Source organism: Dendroctonus ponderosae, unplaced genomic scaffold (assembly GCF_020466585.1).
Source record: "Dendroctonus ponderosae isolate FM_Combo_2020 unplaced genomic scaffold, Dpon_F_20191213v2 Dpon_F_20191213_4, whole genome shotgun sequence".
In the NCBI taxonomy this organism is placed as follows: Eukaryota; Metazoa; Arthropoda; class Insecta; order Coleoptera; family Curculionidae; genus Dendroctonus; species Dendroctonus ponderosae.
In genome coordinates, this window is record NW_026018611.1 from 15,980,552 (window position 1) to 15,999,021 (window position 18,470).

Here is an 18,470-nt window from a genome sequence, read left to right on the forward strand (position 1 = left end):
AAAATAAATACACCTGCAGTGAGTGTGATTTTCAACTGCCCCATCTACATATAGACTTTGTCAAATAACTATTTAAATTAAAGGTTAAATTTAAAATAAGAAGTAAAATTATGAGTGCTTTTAAAGAAATAGAAACAAATCGAAAAGTGCGTAAGTATTGTTTTATGTTATAAATGTCATCAACTCCAATAAATAAACAAGTCTGATAAGTCTCAGCTGTCACTCGACAACGAGTAATATGTCGTTGCGCAGCGCCACCATCGGTAGTTGAAATCGCAAATAGGAAATTTGGATTTGTCGATCTAAAAACCTCCCAAACACAAATTTTATTTACATTTTATACTTGCACACTTTAAAATGTTTCTATTTGTTTAAAGACTTGTAAACGCTGATTCGAACTAAACAAAACAAATTCCAATAACATCTAATCAAAATATGTGTCAAATGTTACTATATAGTTCAGTATAGTTATAATTTAGCCGTCAGTGGGCGTTTGAACTTTTTAACATGATCGCGAGTTCAAACAATCACGCGGGGCGCTGCAACACGTCAAATTACTCGTTGCCGAATGACAGTTGAGACTTGTCAAACTTGTCTATCTATTGGGGTTGGTAAACAAGCAAAAAGTGAGAGTTGCGATTGCTAAAATGAATGGAAATGAATTGAATGAAAAAAAAAACTGAAATTAAAAGCTTGCAAAAGTTCATTAGAACAAAACAAATCTCAAATTACTAGTTAACTTGTAGTTATCATTTTAGCCACCAGGGGGCGTTTGCACTTTTGAACTCGCGAATAGTTCAAACTCCCACTGGCAAAAATATTTGAAAGTCGTCTTTTCCTGTTGAATTAGGCCTCCAATGTCATCCTGACATTCCCAGGCTATTCAAATTATATTTAATAAATATAAGTAATAAATTTAAAATAGTAATACAATATAATAGAAATAAAATTAAACCACATTTACTTTGTTTACTCAGGAAATATTTATCAAAGTTACACTCGTTTATCAAAATAACCAGATAATTATGAAGCACTTGTGCAATTACCCCCGATATTTTTTTTTATATTCACACAACTTCAACATAAATTAGATGCTCTCACCTTTCGCTAAATTGGAAGCAAATGATTTGGACATCTTTATGTTCGATAGAAGCAAACGAATGTAAAGAGATTGTTGTGTTAATTGAAAATAACTGATTTATTATTCGGTTACGCGATATACTTTTAAAACACCCGCATTTACATGCTTAGAGAGCAGTAGCAAACTAATTCCCATCTTTTATTGCGCCATCTCTATCTCATATCCATTGTTATATCACACCGTTCACCGAAGTATCCTGAACGTTTGTCGATACTTGATGCATAGAGCGCACCAATCCAGCTCAGTTCAAATTGAAGCAGATGTTATTGTGCGCTCTTTTCAGCAAGTGGAAATTGAGCAAACATCGACAATGACAGAGCTACAAATCGAAACATATACGAGGGTTAAGCAATTGTGTTTCCGTAAAATTGATGGCCGAATGGCGTCCATTAGTTAGTGCGCGGCAGCCATTGTGGTTAACAGTGGCCATTTTTGTTCGTCCATCTTTTATTATAAACAACTTTGGGAATTATGGCGGACCATCCCAATATGATGTGTGAAGTCGAAATTCAGCCCGAAATCCAGGAATGCGTTGAAATTGAAACAATTCCCGTAGATATTGGCGATAACGTGGAAACCATAGTAGAATATGGCGAACCAATGATGAATCCACAAGGCCTAGAGGCCCGAGAACTGATTTTAGAAACACACGAAGAAATTATTGACGATTCGGGGGACCCTTTGAATTTGTACGATGTGCCAGTGCCAGATCAAGGTGATATGTACGTTGAGACTACTGCTGGCCCCTCAAGAAAGCGGAAACACATTAAAAACCGTGGAATTCTCCGACGTGAAAACGAGTTCTTGCTTAGTGATATGCACGTCGAATCCAAGCCCAGGAAATGGGAACAAAAACAAGTGCAAATCAAGACAATGGAAGGAGAATTCTCCGTTACCATGTGGGCATCGGGGGCTAGTGACGGTAGGTTAGCAATAGGGAAACAATTTCTGGAAACTTGCCTTTACTCGGTTCATGGAAATGTCTGTCCAATCAGCACATTCATTGGCATGACTTCGAGGGTCGTTGCTAACAAACATCACCACGGCTCTTAGGAGTCGTACGTTTGGCGGAAAGTTACATGTTGCCAGAAAATGTGTGGGAAACTGCCGTTTGTTTTGACTATGAGCGGCCATACTAGCTTTTCTGCCATGTTTTAAATGGCCGCATGATTTTCAATGGAGGAATATCATGGCGGTCCCCGCCTTCAATTTGAAATTTTTCAAGTACTTTAATAATTCTGCATCTGTTTGAATTGCTTTCATAAATTTGTCTAAATTACTTCAATAATCACCAACTATTAAAATGCATTTTAGTCCTGATTATATTTTCGTCGTATATTCAAATACAGCTAGGTTCACCTTTACATACAATTAAGTATTTATAGAATACTTCAAACATGCCTCGTTTCGGCGCTGTTATCGCCATGTCATAATATATTCAGAATTATCTGTCTTTGTCATGTCTATTACATATAATGAGACGGAATTCTTAAATATTGAAACTTTATTTTCGTTCATAAACTAGCCTGGGCATTATAAATGCCGATAAAATATTTAAATGTGTTTTATGCGCTGCTCTATAAATATTTAAATGTTTTTTTTACTACTAACCTGGGAAGTCATCAATATTTACTCCATTTCCCTAGTGAGAAGTTATATTTCTTTCCCTAGGTCAATAATAATAATAAAAAAGTCCCTATGTTTACTTTTTTTATTATTTTTAGTTTGCCCACATCTCTAAGTTCAAGAAGATTCCATCCATTTTCACTTCTAAAATCACTGTAACTCTAATATTCACTAATTTTTCGCTTTTCCCAGTAGTTTTCCATAGAAACTTTATCTATTGCGCACATGTGCGTAAAAGTAAAACAAATGAACAGTAGACAAAAGGGCTTTAAAATATTGCGACACTTAAAAAATTAATGGGAAATTAAAAATGCAATTAAATCAATTTAGGTAGTTTTCCGTGTTAGTAGGGAAAAAAATCTATATATACCTCGGTCGAGAAGGCTATTAGATAGGAATCAGGTTATAAAAGTGCTGCGGTATATAATAGCTCACTTCACGACGTAGGTATATAATGTATTATTATCAAAACTTTTAGGCAAAGTAATTTGTTATACTATTTGGTTCTTAAGAATAAAACCAAGATCGCATTTAGTTTTATATATCGTTGATTTTATTGCTGCTCATAGGTTGTTAGATTCATGCAAATCATGTTTTTGAAAAAGGTAATAACGGGTTAAACTTTTTAAACAAACTCAAATATAAATTTCTGATTTTAAAAATATTAAATTTAAAGGAATCCAATGATGGTCCAGGTGGAAAACGTTGTTGAAGTTCCAACTTTAAGAAAATATTAAATTGCAACACGGAAACATACAGTTTGTGGGTTGAAAACTGTGGGTTTTTTGCTATATGCGGTAAAACGTTGCGGGTTTGATACTTCCATCGCGAACGAAATTATAACCATAGAAAAACACGGTTTCTTGTGGATTCTAGCACGTTTTTAGTACAGTGGCTGTTCCTGAAATTAATGCTAATTTCATTGCTAGTTATTTATACAATTAGTTCTCGCAGTAAAGATTTGGATTCTTGGAGTTTTAATAGTCATGGATATTATTTGTTTTTGTTTGCTTTCTGCTTTCTAAAATAATAAACAGATATATTTAACAACTTTCTAAATTAATAAACAGATATAACAACATGTTACACACGGTATATAGAATCAGACCGTATATATACAGACTAGGCCATATATATACGGCCTAATACAGCAGACCGTATGCAAAAAGACATGTCATTTAATATACAGACTAGACCGTTTGTTCAAGCGCAATGATGTTTTATGTGCAAAAATGCGCAACTGCAAAAATTGTTGTAAAAAAATACGATATATTTCAGATATAAAATTACAAAAGTAAATCAGATGTAGTCATTAATAATATAAGCTCAAATTTTAAAATATATGTTTTCCGACATTGCATCGATGAGTGCATTCCATATCTAATTTTTTGTCGCCTTTTTCCACATGGCTACCGTCGCCCTTACAGTCTACCTATGAATGTCCCGGATTTTCAATGGATTTGAAGTGCTTTTCAGCGAAATTTTTGAACAAACTCTTTTCTTACACTTAATATTAAGGGTACTTCAAGCTAGAGCCAAACTAAATGCCAAACTAAAACTGCATAAAGTCTGAATTAACCGGGGTTTAGTCCGTTTACATATGGACTAGTCGAAGTTGGACCGTATAAAAACAGTCTAGTCATTTTACAAACCGACTAGTCCGTTTCTTGAAGGACAAATTTTTTATACATGTAGACTGAAATCTTCAGTCCGTTTATATACGGACTAGTCATTTTATATATACTGCCACATTTATATTGCTGGTTTTACATATACGGTCTGTAACATATACATGCCTGTGAAAAATCAGAAAAAAATGCAGCATAAGAATTTTTCCGGCTATAAGATTGCATCTTAAACACAAACAAACATTAACCAGAAAAAATTAACTAAAAAAAGTAAACGACTTTTTATGAGGTTAGGCGTCGCTAATCGAGCAAGGCCAGTCGGTTAAAAATCAAGTATGTGCATAGCGGCAACATAGCAGTGAGACGCGCAAGCGCAATCAGTCAGGACTGGTGTGGACGGTTAAGAAAAATATCTGCCACCGCATCACTTTTTGACATAACCTCAAATTAATCGTCAAAATGGCCAAAACCCAATTTTTTTGCATTTAATATTTTTGTCGCGCATAAATGATTTCATTTACATGAAGATCTGTAAAATTATGTCTTCTTTGGTGTTGAATAAGCATGATTTTTTCGCAGTTCACAAGGCGACTAGTTTTCGAGGTATGTACAGGGTGGGCCAAATTGGACTCTTTTAAATGGAAATTCCTATTTCTAAACAGATAGACAAAAATAAATGTAATGCTGATTAAAAAATGCAGTCGCGTACCATTTTTCTCCCTATCAATTTCGGTAGCGTGCAGGTACTCACGCCACTGCGAAAATTTAACTAACTTGTTTCATTGCAAAACGTGCATTTTTCCTAGCCATTGACCTCTGGAAAAAACCTCTTTTGAAGAAATTTTTTGTTTTGAATTTTTTAAATTAAATTTCAACTCCCTGTAAACGAAGCATTTTTGAGCTATCATTCATATTGCAAACTAGTGTTATTTTCGAACGTAGAATAAGTGGTTAAAATAATACCCCTTCCTCATGAAACACCTTGTATATTTTACTTCATGTAGTTAAGAGATTGGCTTTTTTGTAGCACTCTGATCATTGTTTCGGCTAAAACAACTCCAAATTGCTATTGTAGATGAGGGTTCGAACCCAGAACCCGACCCCGACTATACTGAATACATGACTGGCAAGAAGCTAACACAAGAAGGAATGCCTGGACTAGATCTCTCCGATCCTAAGCAACTTGCAGAATTTGCAAGACCTGGATTAAAGAGTCCACGAGTGCGTCGGCCAAACCAAGACTTATCAGAAAGGACTATTGGTAAGAGAAGCAAGTAGAAAATTTCAACGGACTGGTTAAGGTATCCCTAATGCAATTTTTTTAGCTTGTCCGCATAAAGGCTGTAACAAAATGTTTAGAGATAATTCGGCAATGAGGAAACATTTACATACACATGGGCCGAGAGTGCATGTATGTGCAGAATGTGGGAAAGCTTTCGTAGAAAGTAGTAAATTGAAACGGCACCAGGTAAGCGTTCAGTTAAGAACTTATTATGAAAATGGCATATTTGAGGTGGGAAAATACAATCGAACAATTTAATATTTTTCTACGCACTTAAAATTTCTACGCATTTTCATAGAAAATGATGTTCGGATATACTTAACCTGAATGATGCATAAAACAGGTCTGCTATGGCAGTTCACTATAAGTAAAAAACTTATTAATAAACGCGATAATAAATGTTTTGTCGATACCCGCACATATACAAAGTATCCCGAAATGATCTGTACAAAATGCAACTGCTGATTTTACTTCATAGCTTCTGAAATTTTGTTCACATCTGGATTCAGCTCAATATTGCACCTCCAGGAGCTCCAAATAGTCCAATTCTTAGTATTGGTAGTAACATGGTTGGTAAATTATTAGATTCAATACGAAAATATCAACATCACAAGTTTTTTTTTTATAATTGGTTTACTAGAATTTTATTGTCTAATTCGAAACGTTATATTTATTAAAATTTTGTCTGTAATGGAAAGTTATTTGCAAGAAACGATTTTTTAATAATTTATTATTTAAATCAATGTTCAATTGCAATCAGAAAGGTCTTTAATTCGTAATATCCCAGCAAAATAATCATGAAAGGAATAGAGAATGAATTCGATTCGTTTTGAAGTGACAAAATGTATACAAAATAAATAGCGGAATTGTAGCTTTACTTGTGGCTTTCCTTGAACCCGTGCAGGTTTGGAGTTTGCTAACCTAAGGTGCCTTTACACTTACGATACGATACTGAGAAAGTATCGATACTTACTCAAATGCGTTACTACTACTGGTTACTTCTAATTTGGTTACCACCAAATCACCTTGCGATACTACTCATAAGTATTCTGAAAGTATCGATACTTACTCAAATGAGAGGTAACCAAATGTAGAGTAGAAACCATTACCTGCACACAATTTTATTGAGTGACACTACGTATAATTGTCATAAACACATTTTAAGTATACATTTTCGATGAGTTTTTCAACACCGAAATTCACTATTACCATGAATTTTAACTGTAAAAAAGCCGTTTAAAGACGGGATTATAATGAAATTCATGGAATATATTTTAATGCATTTATTGCCATAAGGTAAACAAAAAAATATTATTTCTGAAGGTTTCCCAACAAAACCAGTTGCTGCAAATATTTAGTGGACAAGCTTTTTCTATTGTGCGTCACCAGCTTTAGGAAATAAACATTTACTTACAAAAGTTAGGAAATACCGTTTGTACGTCTCTCAATGGGTCACTTTTCAAAGATATTATTCAGTTCCATATTGTTTTGACATCGTCATTAAGTTTTAAAACTGACTGTTCAGAACCATTAATACGTATCTTTTTTATTCAACGCACAATTTTACAAACCTTAGATATAGCTGTTTTCACACTTGGTCATTTTAAAGCCTCTTCAACAATGTTATTTATTGTGTGAGCCAAAGAGGGCAAACATTTCATTGAGCGTACAAGTAGCCAGATATATCATATGCATTTTACTATTTTGAAGAAAATTCCATGACGTTCATTGTTTCTGTCCAATCTGAGACAAATATAATCTTTGACAATTTAGCTTTAGCTATAGCTACACAAGCTTATTAGCTATATTAGGTTGAAGCACTTTCGGAAGACGTAAAAATCCTTCTCCTTCCACAATGTTGGAAGGCCGCAAATAATTGCAGACAAAAAACTAAAGCCTGCACTATTTTGTTATATTTTCAACCTCCCTCCAAAATACATATATCTATTATATTCAATAAAGAAAAAGTATTAGAAATAATGTATTTTTTTTTATTGGTCGAAACTTGTAAAAATGCGTCTTCTAAAGTGCTTTGTGGAGGTATGTTATTATCAGTACTAGCATCAAAAAAACTTTTTTCTTCCAACATGTTTTCTAATTGAGAACAGCTAGATGTTCATGGCTGCGACAGATCCAACTTAAGTTCTTCAATAGACTTTGTGCAGTGTTTACACTTTTAACAATCCGATTCGATACGAGTACTTTATTTCGATACCAAGTATTTGGATCAAAAGAACGATTTAATTATCAAAGTACGAAATCAAAAGTATGGAATACCTACTTGTATTTACTTGCATCGAATCATCCCTATCTAAGAGGCGGCACTTCACGTAAGGGTGTCGCATATTGTGCGCGACTGCACCGGGACAGTCCAATAGCACGCGATACGAGCGTAAGTGTAAAGGCACCTATAGGGTTTTATTGAATCTGGGAAATATTTTTCTGCGGTTGACGGTCTTAATAGAGATGCGTGAGAACCTGTGTCTATTAATAATTTGATATTGTAATTTGGAATTTCTATGTAAGGAAGTTGATTAATTTAGAAACTTTAAGTTTGACAATGATTTTGTTGTTCCGAGGCTCGTTTCCGAAACTTTTCTAATGAATCGTTATTATGTTTTCTTCAGGAGATAATGTTTCACTGACATTTTCTGATTCGGGGTAATCATTTTCTTCGTAATACTCTTCTTGATTTTCATATTCCGATTCATCATTGTCCTTTTCTAAATGAGTTAATCCTTGAAAAGCGAAATGCGGGTTTCCTGTGGTTTGGAAGTTATCTTGTCTACCATGATGTTGGAAATTTATTTGAAAGGGTGAATGTTTAATTTGTGAATTCTTAGTGCTTACACCTGACATTGGCTGAATTCTTTAAGTTTTGTATTTGATTAAGCCATCCAGTACGGAGCTATCAATAACTTTTTGAACCAATATTTGACCTTCCTCCACTACTTTATTTGACTAACTAGAACAATAATACTCCCACAAAAAATAAGTGAAAATTTCTCAAGAATAGAATGAAAGTATTTCCAACCTTCTTTAGCCTGTCCTAACCTGCTAAAAATCGATATTTAAAATTTACTGTTGCAATTTCGCCCTCGAGCGACAATTTTGCGAACTTAAAAGTATTTTTTTTTGCTTCAAATCGATACGACTAAGGGTTTGTGAGATACGGCCGACCACCTCTGTTAGTGGCCCACACTGTAGCGTATTGTTCGATAGCAGTGTTTCATTCATTTGTTTCATAATTATGGGATAATGTACTAAACAAACTACACACATTTGTAATGATAAGTTACAGAACAGACAGTTAAAATTTTAACAGATCTTTGGAAAATATAGTCAAATGTAGGTATTCATTTTTATCATTAACAATTTTTTTGTCAAATGAACTTTCACTACTTGGCTCATATCGTATCTAAGGTTTCCAAAACACTTCTTGGAATATGTCAACGCATGTCCCCGAAATTCCGATTTCTTTTGTCTTGGGAGATCGCGTGTGGTGTCTATTAAACGTCCTAACAATGGATTGCATAATTTCACGCTGATGAGATTTATAGATATAAATATCATCACCGTGTGTAACACACTAGAGAATAGACCGAACCTGTCGAAATGTGACTTTGCCTGTTGGTTGACCTTGCGTCTTACAGAAATTCCTAAAAAAACCAGACCAGAAACAGATAAATTGTGTCAAACACCATACGATTTGCAGGGAATTGGATTTCGATCACTAAAATTCTATTTATATACGTTATATTGGCATCGTCATAATAAAAAGCTTAGGGTCAAACAGTCAGTACATGATGCATCTTGAATCTGAACGATGCATTTTAAGTCGCTGCATTACTTTTTTATGATTATAGTGCAGTACTAAATTAGTTCTTCCTAACTAGAAACCTGTATTTACAAAAGAATATAAGTTTGTAATTTGTTACTGTCCTACACTGCACTAGCGCGCACTATTCAATGAATGAATTCATTTTGATTTTGATAGTTGCAATCATTTGTTTAGTAATTATTCGATAGGGGCCATAACTAGTCGGCACGCTGGCCATTTTTTAAGTATATAAGGAATTTTTAATCCAGTCCCAAACGCGCTTTTAGACATTCTTATTTATGGCTTTATGGTATATTTTCTTAATTTTCTATAACAATAAACAAATTTGCAGATTGATAAACTCTTCTAGGCCTAGTAATAATATGTAAACATGTCTTTTGGTAACTCCAGGCTTTTGACCACATTTTACAAGTGGAAATTCGAATGTAAATATTTGAAGACGATTATTAAGATTGACACGATGCAATGGCATGAAAAATTGATAATTTTTTTAAAATAGAAGAGCGGAAGTAACAAAGGGAACAAGTGGTTGTCTTTATGTCTTTACGAAAGCGGTATGTGCTAATCCTCATGCTAATCTTTATATCTGAAATCAAAGTAGTAGTACCGCTAAGTGCCTAACTTGTTTGCTTGCACATTTTTCTAATTATCTTGAAACATACACTTTGGCACTTGCCCCCTTTGTTATTTCCACTCTTCGATCACAAAATCGTTGTAAACAGAACAAATAAGCCCGTTTTGGTTAGCCAAATACCAAATATACGATGACAAGTGGCAGCACAATTATTGAATATACATTTTTTTTAATGGGTAAAGGCACCAATATTAAAGAGTAATTAGTCTCTGCCAATACTATAAAAATAAATAAGTAAATAACATTCAAAGTAAGGTTATCGTAGTTCCGTTGTTGGCACATGGCCAGCCAATTACAAGGATCCATTGTCGGTCTATTCTGTAACGCTGAGGAAAGTACAATACGCCACCCTGGACAGTGAAATGTCAAACAGAAAATGGACAAGAATTTGTAATACGCTCCATTAGTCTGACGTCGACGATGCACGCGCCGAAAGACTGTATCCACACAAACTAATTGTCGTATCTTATTAGCATTGGACCTGGTTTCATTCTGTATTTTTCTAGAAATCTGCAGGTTCTAAGCATTAATATTAGAAAAAAAGGAAGTACCGCTATTGTTAGCAACTATTTTGTTTACTACATTAGATACATCGTTCTTACTTTTTCATAAATTAAACATTTTTCAACATGCAGATTATGTTTTCTAACAGCTGATTGCTAATGATAAGTTAACATTTTAAGTGTCTGCAGGTCACGTCGTACGATTTTCTACTGTCGCGGATTGCTTTAAATAAGACTGTGTATAGTTAAAGAGGGGTGAAAACTTTTAAGAGAGTGGCAATGACATTGAGCTAGTGTTCGCTAGCGAATACTCTCCTGCTTGACTTAAAGATGTGAGAGCCAGTATGAAAAAGAAAAATTACTGTGTATTACTGTAATTCAGTATATTTTTGACTGCGAAACATTAAAACTATCAGCTAAAGTTTCATGAGAGTTATGAGTAACTGATCTTGCTTACTAAGTTTTTCAACTTGCCAGTCATAATAACAAACTACTTATATCTTTGAGTAATGCAAACAAACATTTAAATATTGCATAAGTAGAAAAATACATAAATACTAAGATGCCATTTCCTTTTATACTCTCAACTTAAAAACGTTCAGAAAAATTGTGAAGTTCCATTAACACTTCCTGTAGTTGTAGGTGAAAATCATTTTCAGCATAAATKCGTGTTGTAGACATAAAGGTTTCAGGAATACCTTGAGTCGAAGTCGAAGGTAATTCGAAAATTATATATATGTGCATGTCGATTATGTATAAAWKACAGAAATATGTAGTTACTTTGTTCTCAAATGGTCGCTTGGTGCTTCTGCTACGGCAGATATTTTCCTTCTGCTCATTTTTTTCGAGACTCTTTAACGGGATACTTTAACTATTCTGCGACAAGGTACTGACATACGTCCAAGACATACAAAGGCACCAGGATCTAAAGAGTTCTCCTATAAATCATTTTCGAGTATAACATACGGTTTACAACTAACAATATAAGATTTACTAACCGTACCAACTTTATCCATCGATTTCGTGTGGGTGAGGTTTTGGAAACCGGAAAAACGAACATTTTCACGACCATCACAATTTTTATATTCAGGAGCCCAACACATAACCATTATTCTATAACATTTAAATACAAATAACAGGTTTTAACACAGTTGTTAATACGAAACCAGATAATCAGCACACTTTGGAAACTTCGTATCTAACTCCAATGCAAATTTGCTTTGCTTAGATACAGTCCCTGAATATGTCTAATTAGTGACGTCACCACTTATGGAGCGTATTGTAGCTATTTATATCTCACTTAACAAAAGTATAAAGAACATTGTCGCATTCATGCACGAAAATTTATTAGTCTCTACCAAAGCAAGATCGGGTCTTTTCAGTCGGAACCCTCATAAATGTATGAGGCATGTAAGCAAAAAATTACCTATCATTTTGAGTGCTGATTTGAATGTTGATTTTTAAAAGTCGAAACCTTTAGTTGATTTTATAAAATCGACATACATTTTGAATATATCGAATGATCCAAATGAGAGTAGGTACAGCAATAGCATGTTGTAGATGTTATTTTACTTTGTGAAAATCCAAAAATATATATTTATTTCATAATATTAATTATTACAGCCTTGCCCCGCTTGTTCAAGATTTCACTTCTATTATGTGGTCTTAAGCACAAACAAGTTTTTTTTCTAACAACTAACTCTTAAACTCTTAAATTATGGAAAACAAACTGCACAACTTGTGTTTTAAATGAGTATAATGTTCTTTCTTTTTCCATTAGTTAGTTCACACTGGCGAAAAACCATTCCAATGTACATTTGAAGGCTGTGGGAAAAGATTTAGTCTGGATTTTAATTTAAGGTGAGTCATAGTAAAGTGAATATAATTGTGGGAACTTTTGATGAGCAAACTTTTTTCAGAACTCACGTAAGGATACATACTGGTGATCGACCGTATGTGTGTCCATTCGATGGTTGCAACAAAAAATTTGCTCAGTCTACGAATCTCAAAAGTCATATTTTAACACATGCGAAAGCTAAGTGAGTATTTTCTATCATTTACTTGTTATACCTAACGTAATTAAAATTAATAAACTCGAGCCAATATGAATCCATAATTTCAGATCAAGAAACACGGTGCTTGGCAGACCCCCAAATAACATACAAATGATGCCATCTCCTTTTCTCCAAGTTGAAGTTGCGGATCCGGAGTATATTGTATACACTGATTAAGTCGAACATCTGAAGAGTTGAATGGTGTTTCCGTTACATTTCAAATTAATTTAAGGTAACAAAATTTTGGAAAAGTCTACCTTGTAAAACCAAATATACTTTTAGTTTCGTTTAATAAGATTGTTTTATGATCAATATGAGTTATTATCTGTATCAAATCAAATTTGAAAATTGAACAGTTTGAGGTCATTGGGGACAAGCGATCTAAAATATTCTCAAGAGGGCCACACTTCCGGTCGGTCATACCGGAAGTAAGTGCTTGCTAATTTTAAATGGAACATCCTATACCTCAGTCTAACCGTTTTTGATATACAGTGAAAGCTCCGATAAGCGGATAGTCAAGCGGAGTCACTGTTCCACAAAAAATGTCCGGTTATGGGAGGTGTCCCCATAATAGAGATATTTAATTAAAAATAAATATTTACTTTCAGCTTCTTCATTGTCTACATGTTTTATAACATCTTTCAACGTAGAAACATAGAAACTTATCGGGCCGGTTTATTTACATATTCTATTATACTAGTTTGGCGCGTTTTTTGAAATTTTTGATGAATAATGCAATGCTGGAAATGGGTTTCAAGGTTATTAAAATCTTGAAACGCAATAAAATCATCGCTTGAAAATATTTTTCAAGGGAAAGTTGCATTTAAGATATCATACGATTTATGAGTGAGGCATCAGGAAAGTTCAATGTTGGAAAGGGCGGTGGTATCGGGATGAAACGTTTCCTCTTCAGTCTGCACCATATGGTCAATGTTTACAAATCCTTGTGCTTGCTGATCACTTGCACCTAAGGATTTTGCATGACGCATTGACCCAGCTAATAATGACAAAGGCAGCTCATCTTCTGGATTAGAATATTGTGGAATTTCTCCTTCTGTCTTCTTGAATCCAGCTTTTATAAAGCAATTCTTGACTGTTGCAGAATTTACTTTATTCCATGCAGTCTTTATGAAATATAAAGCCTCTAATACATTAATGGACTTCGACAGCTCATGTTTTAGAATAAGACCTCTATAAAAAATTTGAAGTTCTTAATGATGCCTTGGTCCAAGGGCTGACATATAGAAGTGGTGTTTGGGGGCAAAAATATAACTTTGACATTTTTCAGTGTCACCTCACGAGGATGGCATCCTGCGTTATCTAGAAATAAGAGCACTCTCCTTTTCTGAATCCCCATTTTTATATCGAACTGAAACGACTATCTTGACATAATATCTTGAGTCATCCACGCTTTCTTGTTTGATTTCCAAACTGCTGGCAAATCTTGGATGGCAATATTTTTCAAAGCACGAGAGCGAGCTGATTTTCCTATGATTAATAAATCCTCCTTTTCACCAGCCATCGATGCACAAAACAAAATAGTGAGTCTTTCTTTAGAGAACTTACCGCCGGTGCATTTCTCAGATTTCAATGTTTTGTCTGCTAATGTACGTAGGAAAAGTCCAGTCTCATCTGCGTTGAAAACGTCCTCCGGCTTGTATCCAAGCAACATCCAATATCCTTGAACAGCTTGAGTTTGTCTACAAACCAGACAAACTCAAGCTTTTCAAGAAGGCAAAGACCTAAAAGGACGTTTAATTTTTACTAGTTTGTGTACGAGTTTGTGTAAAATTTTAAATCTGATGATGGCGCTATTGTCTCGCCGAAACGTAATGAAATAAACGATGTTTCAAAATTTTGACTTCACACTTTGACTGAAACCCAAGAGAGATAGGAATATCATAGCATTTACTATTTCTATTTTTTCTTTTAAGGAAAGCATTTTCTTTTTTGAAGCCATATTCACAAACACTCTCTACATGTGCTCGAAACCTAATGGCACTATTCTTGATGAATGAAGCAAATAAAGTCAAAACATCTAAAACGGGGAATTACGGAAGGAATGTGAAGGAATTCCCCGATTGAAAATCGCTTATTTTTGATGGTTTTATTCGTCGACCGCGTTTTACAGCTTTGTGTCCGCTTTTGGGAGCTTTTCAACTCCGTATGATAATAATAATATCATGTCCGCATCCGTTTAATAGAATGTCCGCTTATAAGAAAGTGTTTTACATTGAAAACCATATGACGAAGTTCCGTTCCAAGAAAAATGTCCGGTTAAGAGAGATGTCCGCTTATTAGAGCTTTCACTGCATATCTAAAGTTTATTATAAAATGTGGATGAAAATTTGTCAATTAGTGTTTCTCTCGATAAATGTAGTTGAGTGTTAATCATTGTTTTGTAAAATGTACTCGGCTTTTTTTGCTTCCAAATAACATAAGAAAAAATTTAAGGGGTTTGGAAATCTTGACAGAATTTTTATAACACACTTTGTCGAAAATATTTTTTTTCGGTTTATCAAAAGAAAAGATAATGTTTATCTTCAGTTAAATAAACCTGAAAGTTTTTAGACAACATGCGCATTTTCACTTGCTATTCATTGTGCGATTTTCGTTGCTATACTAACCGAAAAAACGGCTAGTTGCGAAACGAAATGGAGTGCACTTGGAATCTCTTGCCAATATCTTGAATATTCTGTAACAGTTTTTTTGCTCATAGATACTTGACCCTAGATTATCGCAAACGGCTTGACTTATTTTGCTTCAAAGAAAATGCAAATTTCATTTTGCCAATTTTGCACTTAACTCCACTTACATAAACTTATAGACCTATTTTTTCACGATACGGATAGTAATTCATACTAGTGAAGCACCCTGTATTGTATTATTGAAGTATATCAGGCAAAAAACGCTGATTATTTGATAAGCTATGATATATTTGTTCATTTTTAAGTGGTTCAAAATGTGAGCACGCTTATATGAGATATATGTATAAGCTGCGATGTTACCATGTAACAATTACACGGCCACACAACCAAAACTTTTTTATCTGGAGTTGAGACACATATCCTGTACTATTTTAACCCGCTAAATCCAAATTCGCGGTCAGTTTGGTTGTTGTTTAGGCAGAAAAAATCTATACATCTGTACACTTTGTTCAAAAGAGACGAAATGGACTGGTTAGGTTTAGTTCAGCTCTTCTGGTTATCGAGATATTTGCAGTTTTTTGAAAACCAATATCTATATAAGATTTTATAAAGAATAACGTTTTTCGATACGAAGCTTCCTTTAAGAATCCCAGCAACTTTTTTGGTGAAAAAATTTGATACAAAACATTTTGGTACCGATCAACTGAAATGCTTCTCAAAAATCAGAAAATCATGATTAATGTATTCTAGTTAGATGGAAACATAGCTAATAGAATTGGTTAATGATTTGCGAATGCCATAATGAGAGTTTCCGTTTTTCCGATCCATAAGTCCGATTTTAAATAAGTTCAGTTTCTTGACCGATATCGAATAATTGCAAGATAGTTGATTTTCTTGGGAATTCGGTCTGCGCAGTGGTGAAGAAAAAGAAAAACTTTTTTAGCTACCGAGCTTTTGGCAATTTATTGTTGCCTACCTCAGGGTGCTAATTGTTTGACCATAAGAAGGCCGGGAACTCTCCAGAATATTCTATCATTTTTTGTACAGCTTGATGAAATTTTTAATCTTTTAGTCACATTGTTTGGTCAGCATTTATTTGTCTTGGATTACACAAAACATTTATTCACGATCAACATGTTTTTCTGCAGAAATAACGAGACAGACTACACTAAATACAAATGAATGATCATTATTTTGTATTTAGTACAAATAATTGTAATTTTATTGCAATTTTTCGATTTTAGCCAGACCAGTGAATCGAAAAAATGTTCGATAATTTTCGACTTGTTCATGTTTTTATGTAAACCAAAATTTGGAAAACTGGAAAACGAATAGGTTGACCTTGAAAATTCGAGTTAAAATTGGAAACCGATTTAGTCAAAAATTAAGGTCAAGTTTGGCATTGGATGGGAGTCCTCCCTATGTTACAGTAGTTTATATGTTCTATTATTTATCTTCCTATGTTTATAAGTCACGGATGGTTTACCTCGCTTTAACGTCTCTTTTGAACAAAGCGTATAGAAATGGGCAAGTGCAGATTTCGAAATGCGTCAACCTCAGGCACCCCCAGGACCGGTTTCGAGCCTCAGCTCTCATCAGCTGGGTTCAAGCTGAAATTATCGATTCCGAATCCTGCACTTTATAAATTTAATTATTTTTCAAAAGCTCATGACGACTGCTGATGCCGAAAGCTTTTCATTGTTCAAAGCGGATAGATTTTTTCCGCCTAACTGGTTCTTTCTTAATTAGGCTTCGGAATGGCCTTGGCCCTGACCTGATAAAGTCAAACTGACTGCGGATTTGGATTCAGCAGGTCAAAATACTACATGATATAAGTGTCTCAACACCAGATCAAAAAAACAATTTTTTGGTTGTGTGGCTGTGTTATTAATTAATTAATACTTGTTCATATTATTGCAAGTCAACCTACGACTGAGGAATTCGTATTGTGTTTATTTAAATTTCTTTTTTTATTGTCAAGTATAGATCTACAATTGGTCGGTGAGTGCGGACTGACAAAACATATTTTAATTCTGAAGACGATATAATATTGTTGAGACTAAGTATGCATTATTTTTGCATTCTTAAGTAACCAACGGAGTAGAAATTCTTGAGTATATTTGACAAATGTAAATAAGCTGTAATAAATTGTATATAAAATATATGATTTTTTAGTAAAACTTACTTTTCTTATTGCTTTTGAAGCTCGCCTGAGGCAGGTCACTTCAATCGCGCATCATTTTCTGTTGTAGGGCGATCGTTGCTATTTGATCATAGCCATTAAACTTAAATAATTAAATTTTTACGTCTAATATTATATATTTTAACACAAGGTCTTAAATTCATGTTTTAATAAATTATTGATCGCAGAAAGAAAAAAACTTTGCAAGAAACAACGCTTTTCTCTGATACCAGAAAGACGGATCGCAAAAACTGCAAATCAGCGTTTTTGAAATCAGCACCCACGCTGTAATGGTCGTCATGCCGTCCTCTAGCGGATGTTAGTTCATTTATGAGTAAGTTGCGTTGTGAACAGCAGTAGGTGGCGCTGACCGCAATCAAAATCTTGGTCTGACCTTGATTATTTGAGTGAGGCCCCATATAAGAGGGGCTGCGAGGGTGGTGCATGCGCAGTTCATGGAATAGTATCCTACGCGTATCCGCCCTGTTATTTCAAATCATGATACAATGAATACAAGGTAGGATCTTGCATCGATTTGCGTGACGTCAGTGGAAATCACTGCCTGGCGTGCTTTTTTCCTGTCTGCTAAATGTGATTAAATATAGCTTATTTAGTCTTTGTCACATTTAATTATTTTTTTATAAATCCTCCTTATATTTACAAGATGCTTTGCGGCAGATATTAGACTTGAAAATTAAAAGTAACAAAAATGTATTTATTTTGCACACTACCACAGTTGCCAGTTGTGCAATAAAGTATAGCGTTAGCTGAAAATGTATCCTTGCAGAAATAGTACATTACGATTCACGAGACAGAAGTTCAAACAATGACCCAATGTTACTTCGAATATTCAAAAAGCCAATAATTATGTGTAGTCATAACTCGAATATTCAAATATTCGAATATCCGAATATTCGAATACTCGAATACT

General features: G+C 34.3%; 1 protein-coding gene and 1 long non-coding RNA gene across 3 annotated transcripts; one reads left to right on the forward strand and one right to left on the reverse strand.

Moving 5' to 3' along the window:
* Positions 1–1,476: 1,476 nt before the first annotated feature.
* LOC109541293 (transcriptional repressor protein YY1) lies at positions 1,477–13,504 on the forward strand. 2 transcript variants are annotated; one of them, XM_019910115.2, is made up of 6 exons: positions 1,477–2,063; positions 5,471–5,665; positions 5,721–5,863; positions 12,436–12,515; positions 12,575–12,694; positions 12,778–13,504. In XM_019910115.2, exons 1-6 carry the CDS (start codon positions 1,613–1,615, stop codon positions 12,884–12,886), a joined length of 1,098 nt encoding a protein of 365 aa, XP_019765674.1. In that variant the 5' UTR covers positions 1,477–1,612; the 3' UTR covers positions 12,887–13,504. The 2 variants fall into 2 exon arrangements, with proteins under 2 accessions (XP_019765674.1, XP_019765675.1); XM_019910116.2 differs by having other exon boundaries at positions 1,480–2,063; positions 5,471–5,656.
* Positions 11,022–12,436, reverse strand: LOC125504172. The gene is made up of 2 exons (XR_007281322.1): positions 11,654–12,436; positions 11,022–11,593 (listed from the first exon to the last, which is right to left on the reverse strand). It is a non-coding gene; the product is annotated as an uncharacterized LOC125504172 (long non-coding RNA).
* Positions 13,505–18,470: the final 4,966 nt, after the last annotated feature.

Excerpts from the sequence above, each read along its gene's own strand:
- LOC109541293 (XM_019910115.2), top strand. The coding sequence starts at position 1,613 with ATGGCGGACCATCCCAATATGATGTGTGAAGTCGAAATTCAGCCCGAA. Across the intron at positions 5,864-12,435 it reads GTAAATTGAAACGGCACCAG|TTAGTTCACACTGGCGAAAA; the intron begins GTAAGCGTTCAG and ends TTTTTCCATTAG. Across the intron at positions 12,516-12,574 it reads AGTCTGGATTTTAATTTAAG|AACTCACGTAAGGATACATA; the intron begins GTGAGTCATAGT and ends AACTTTTTTCAG.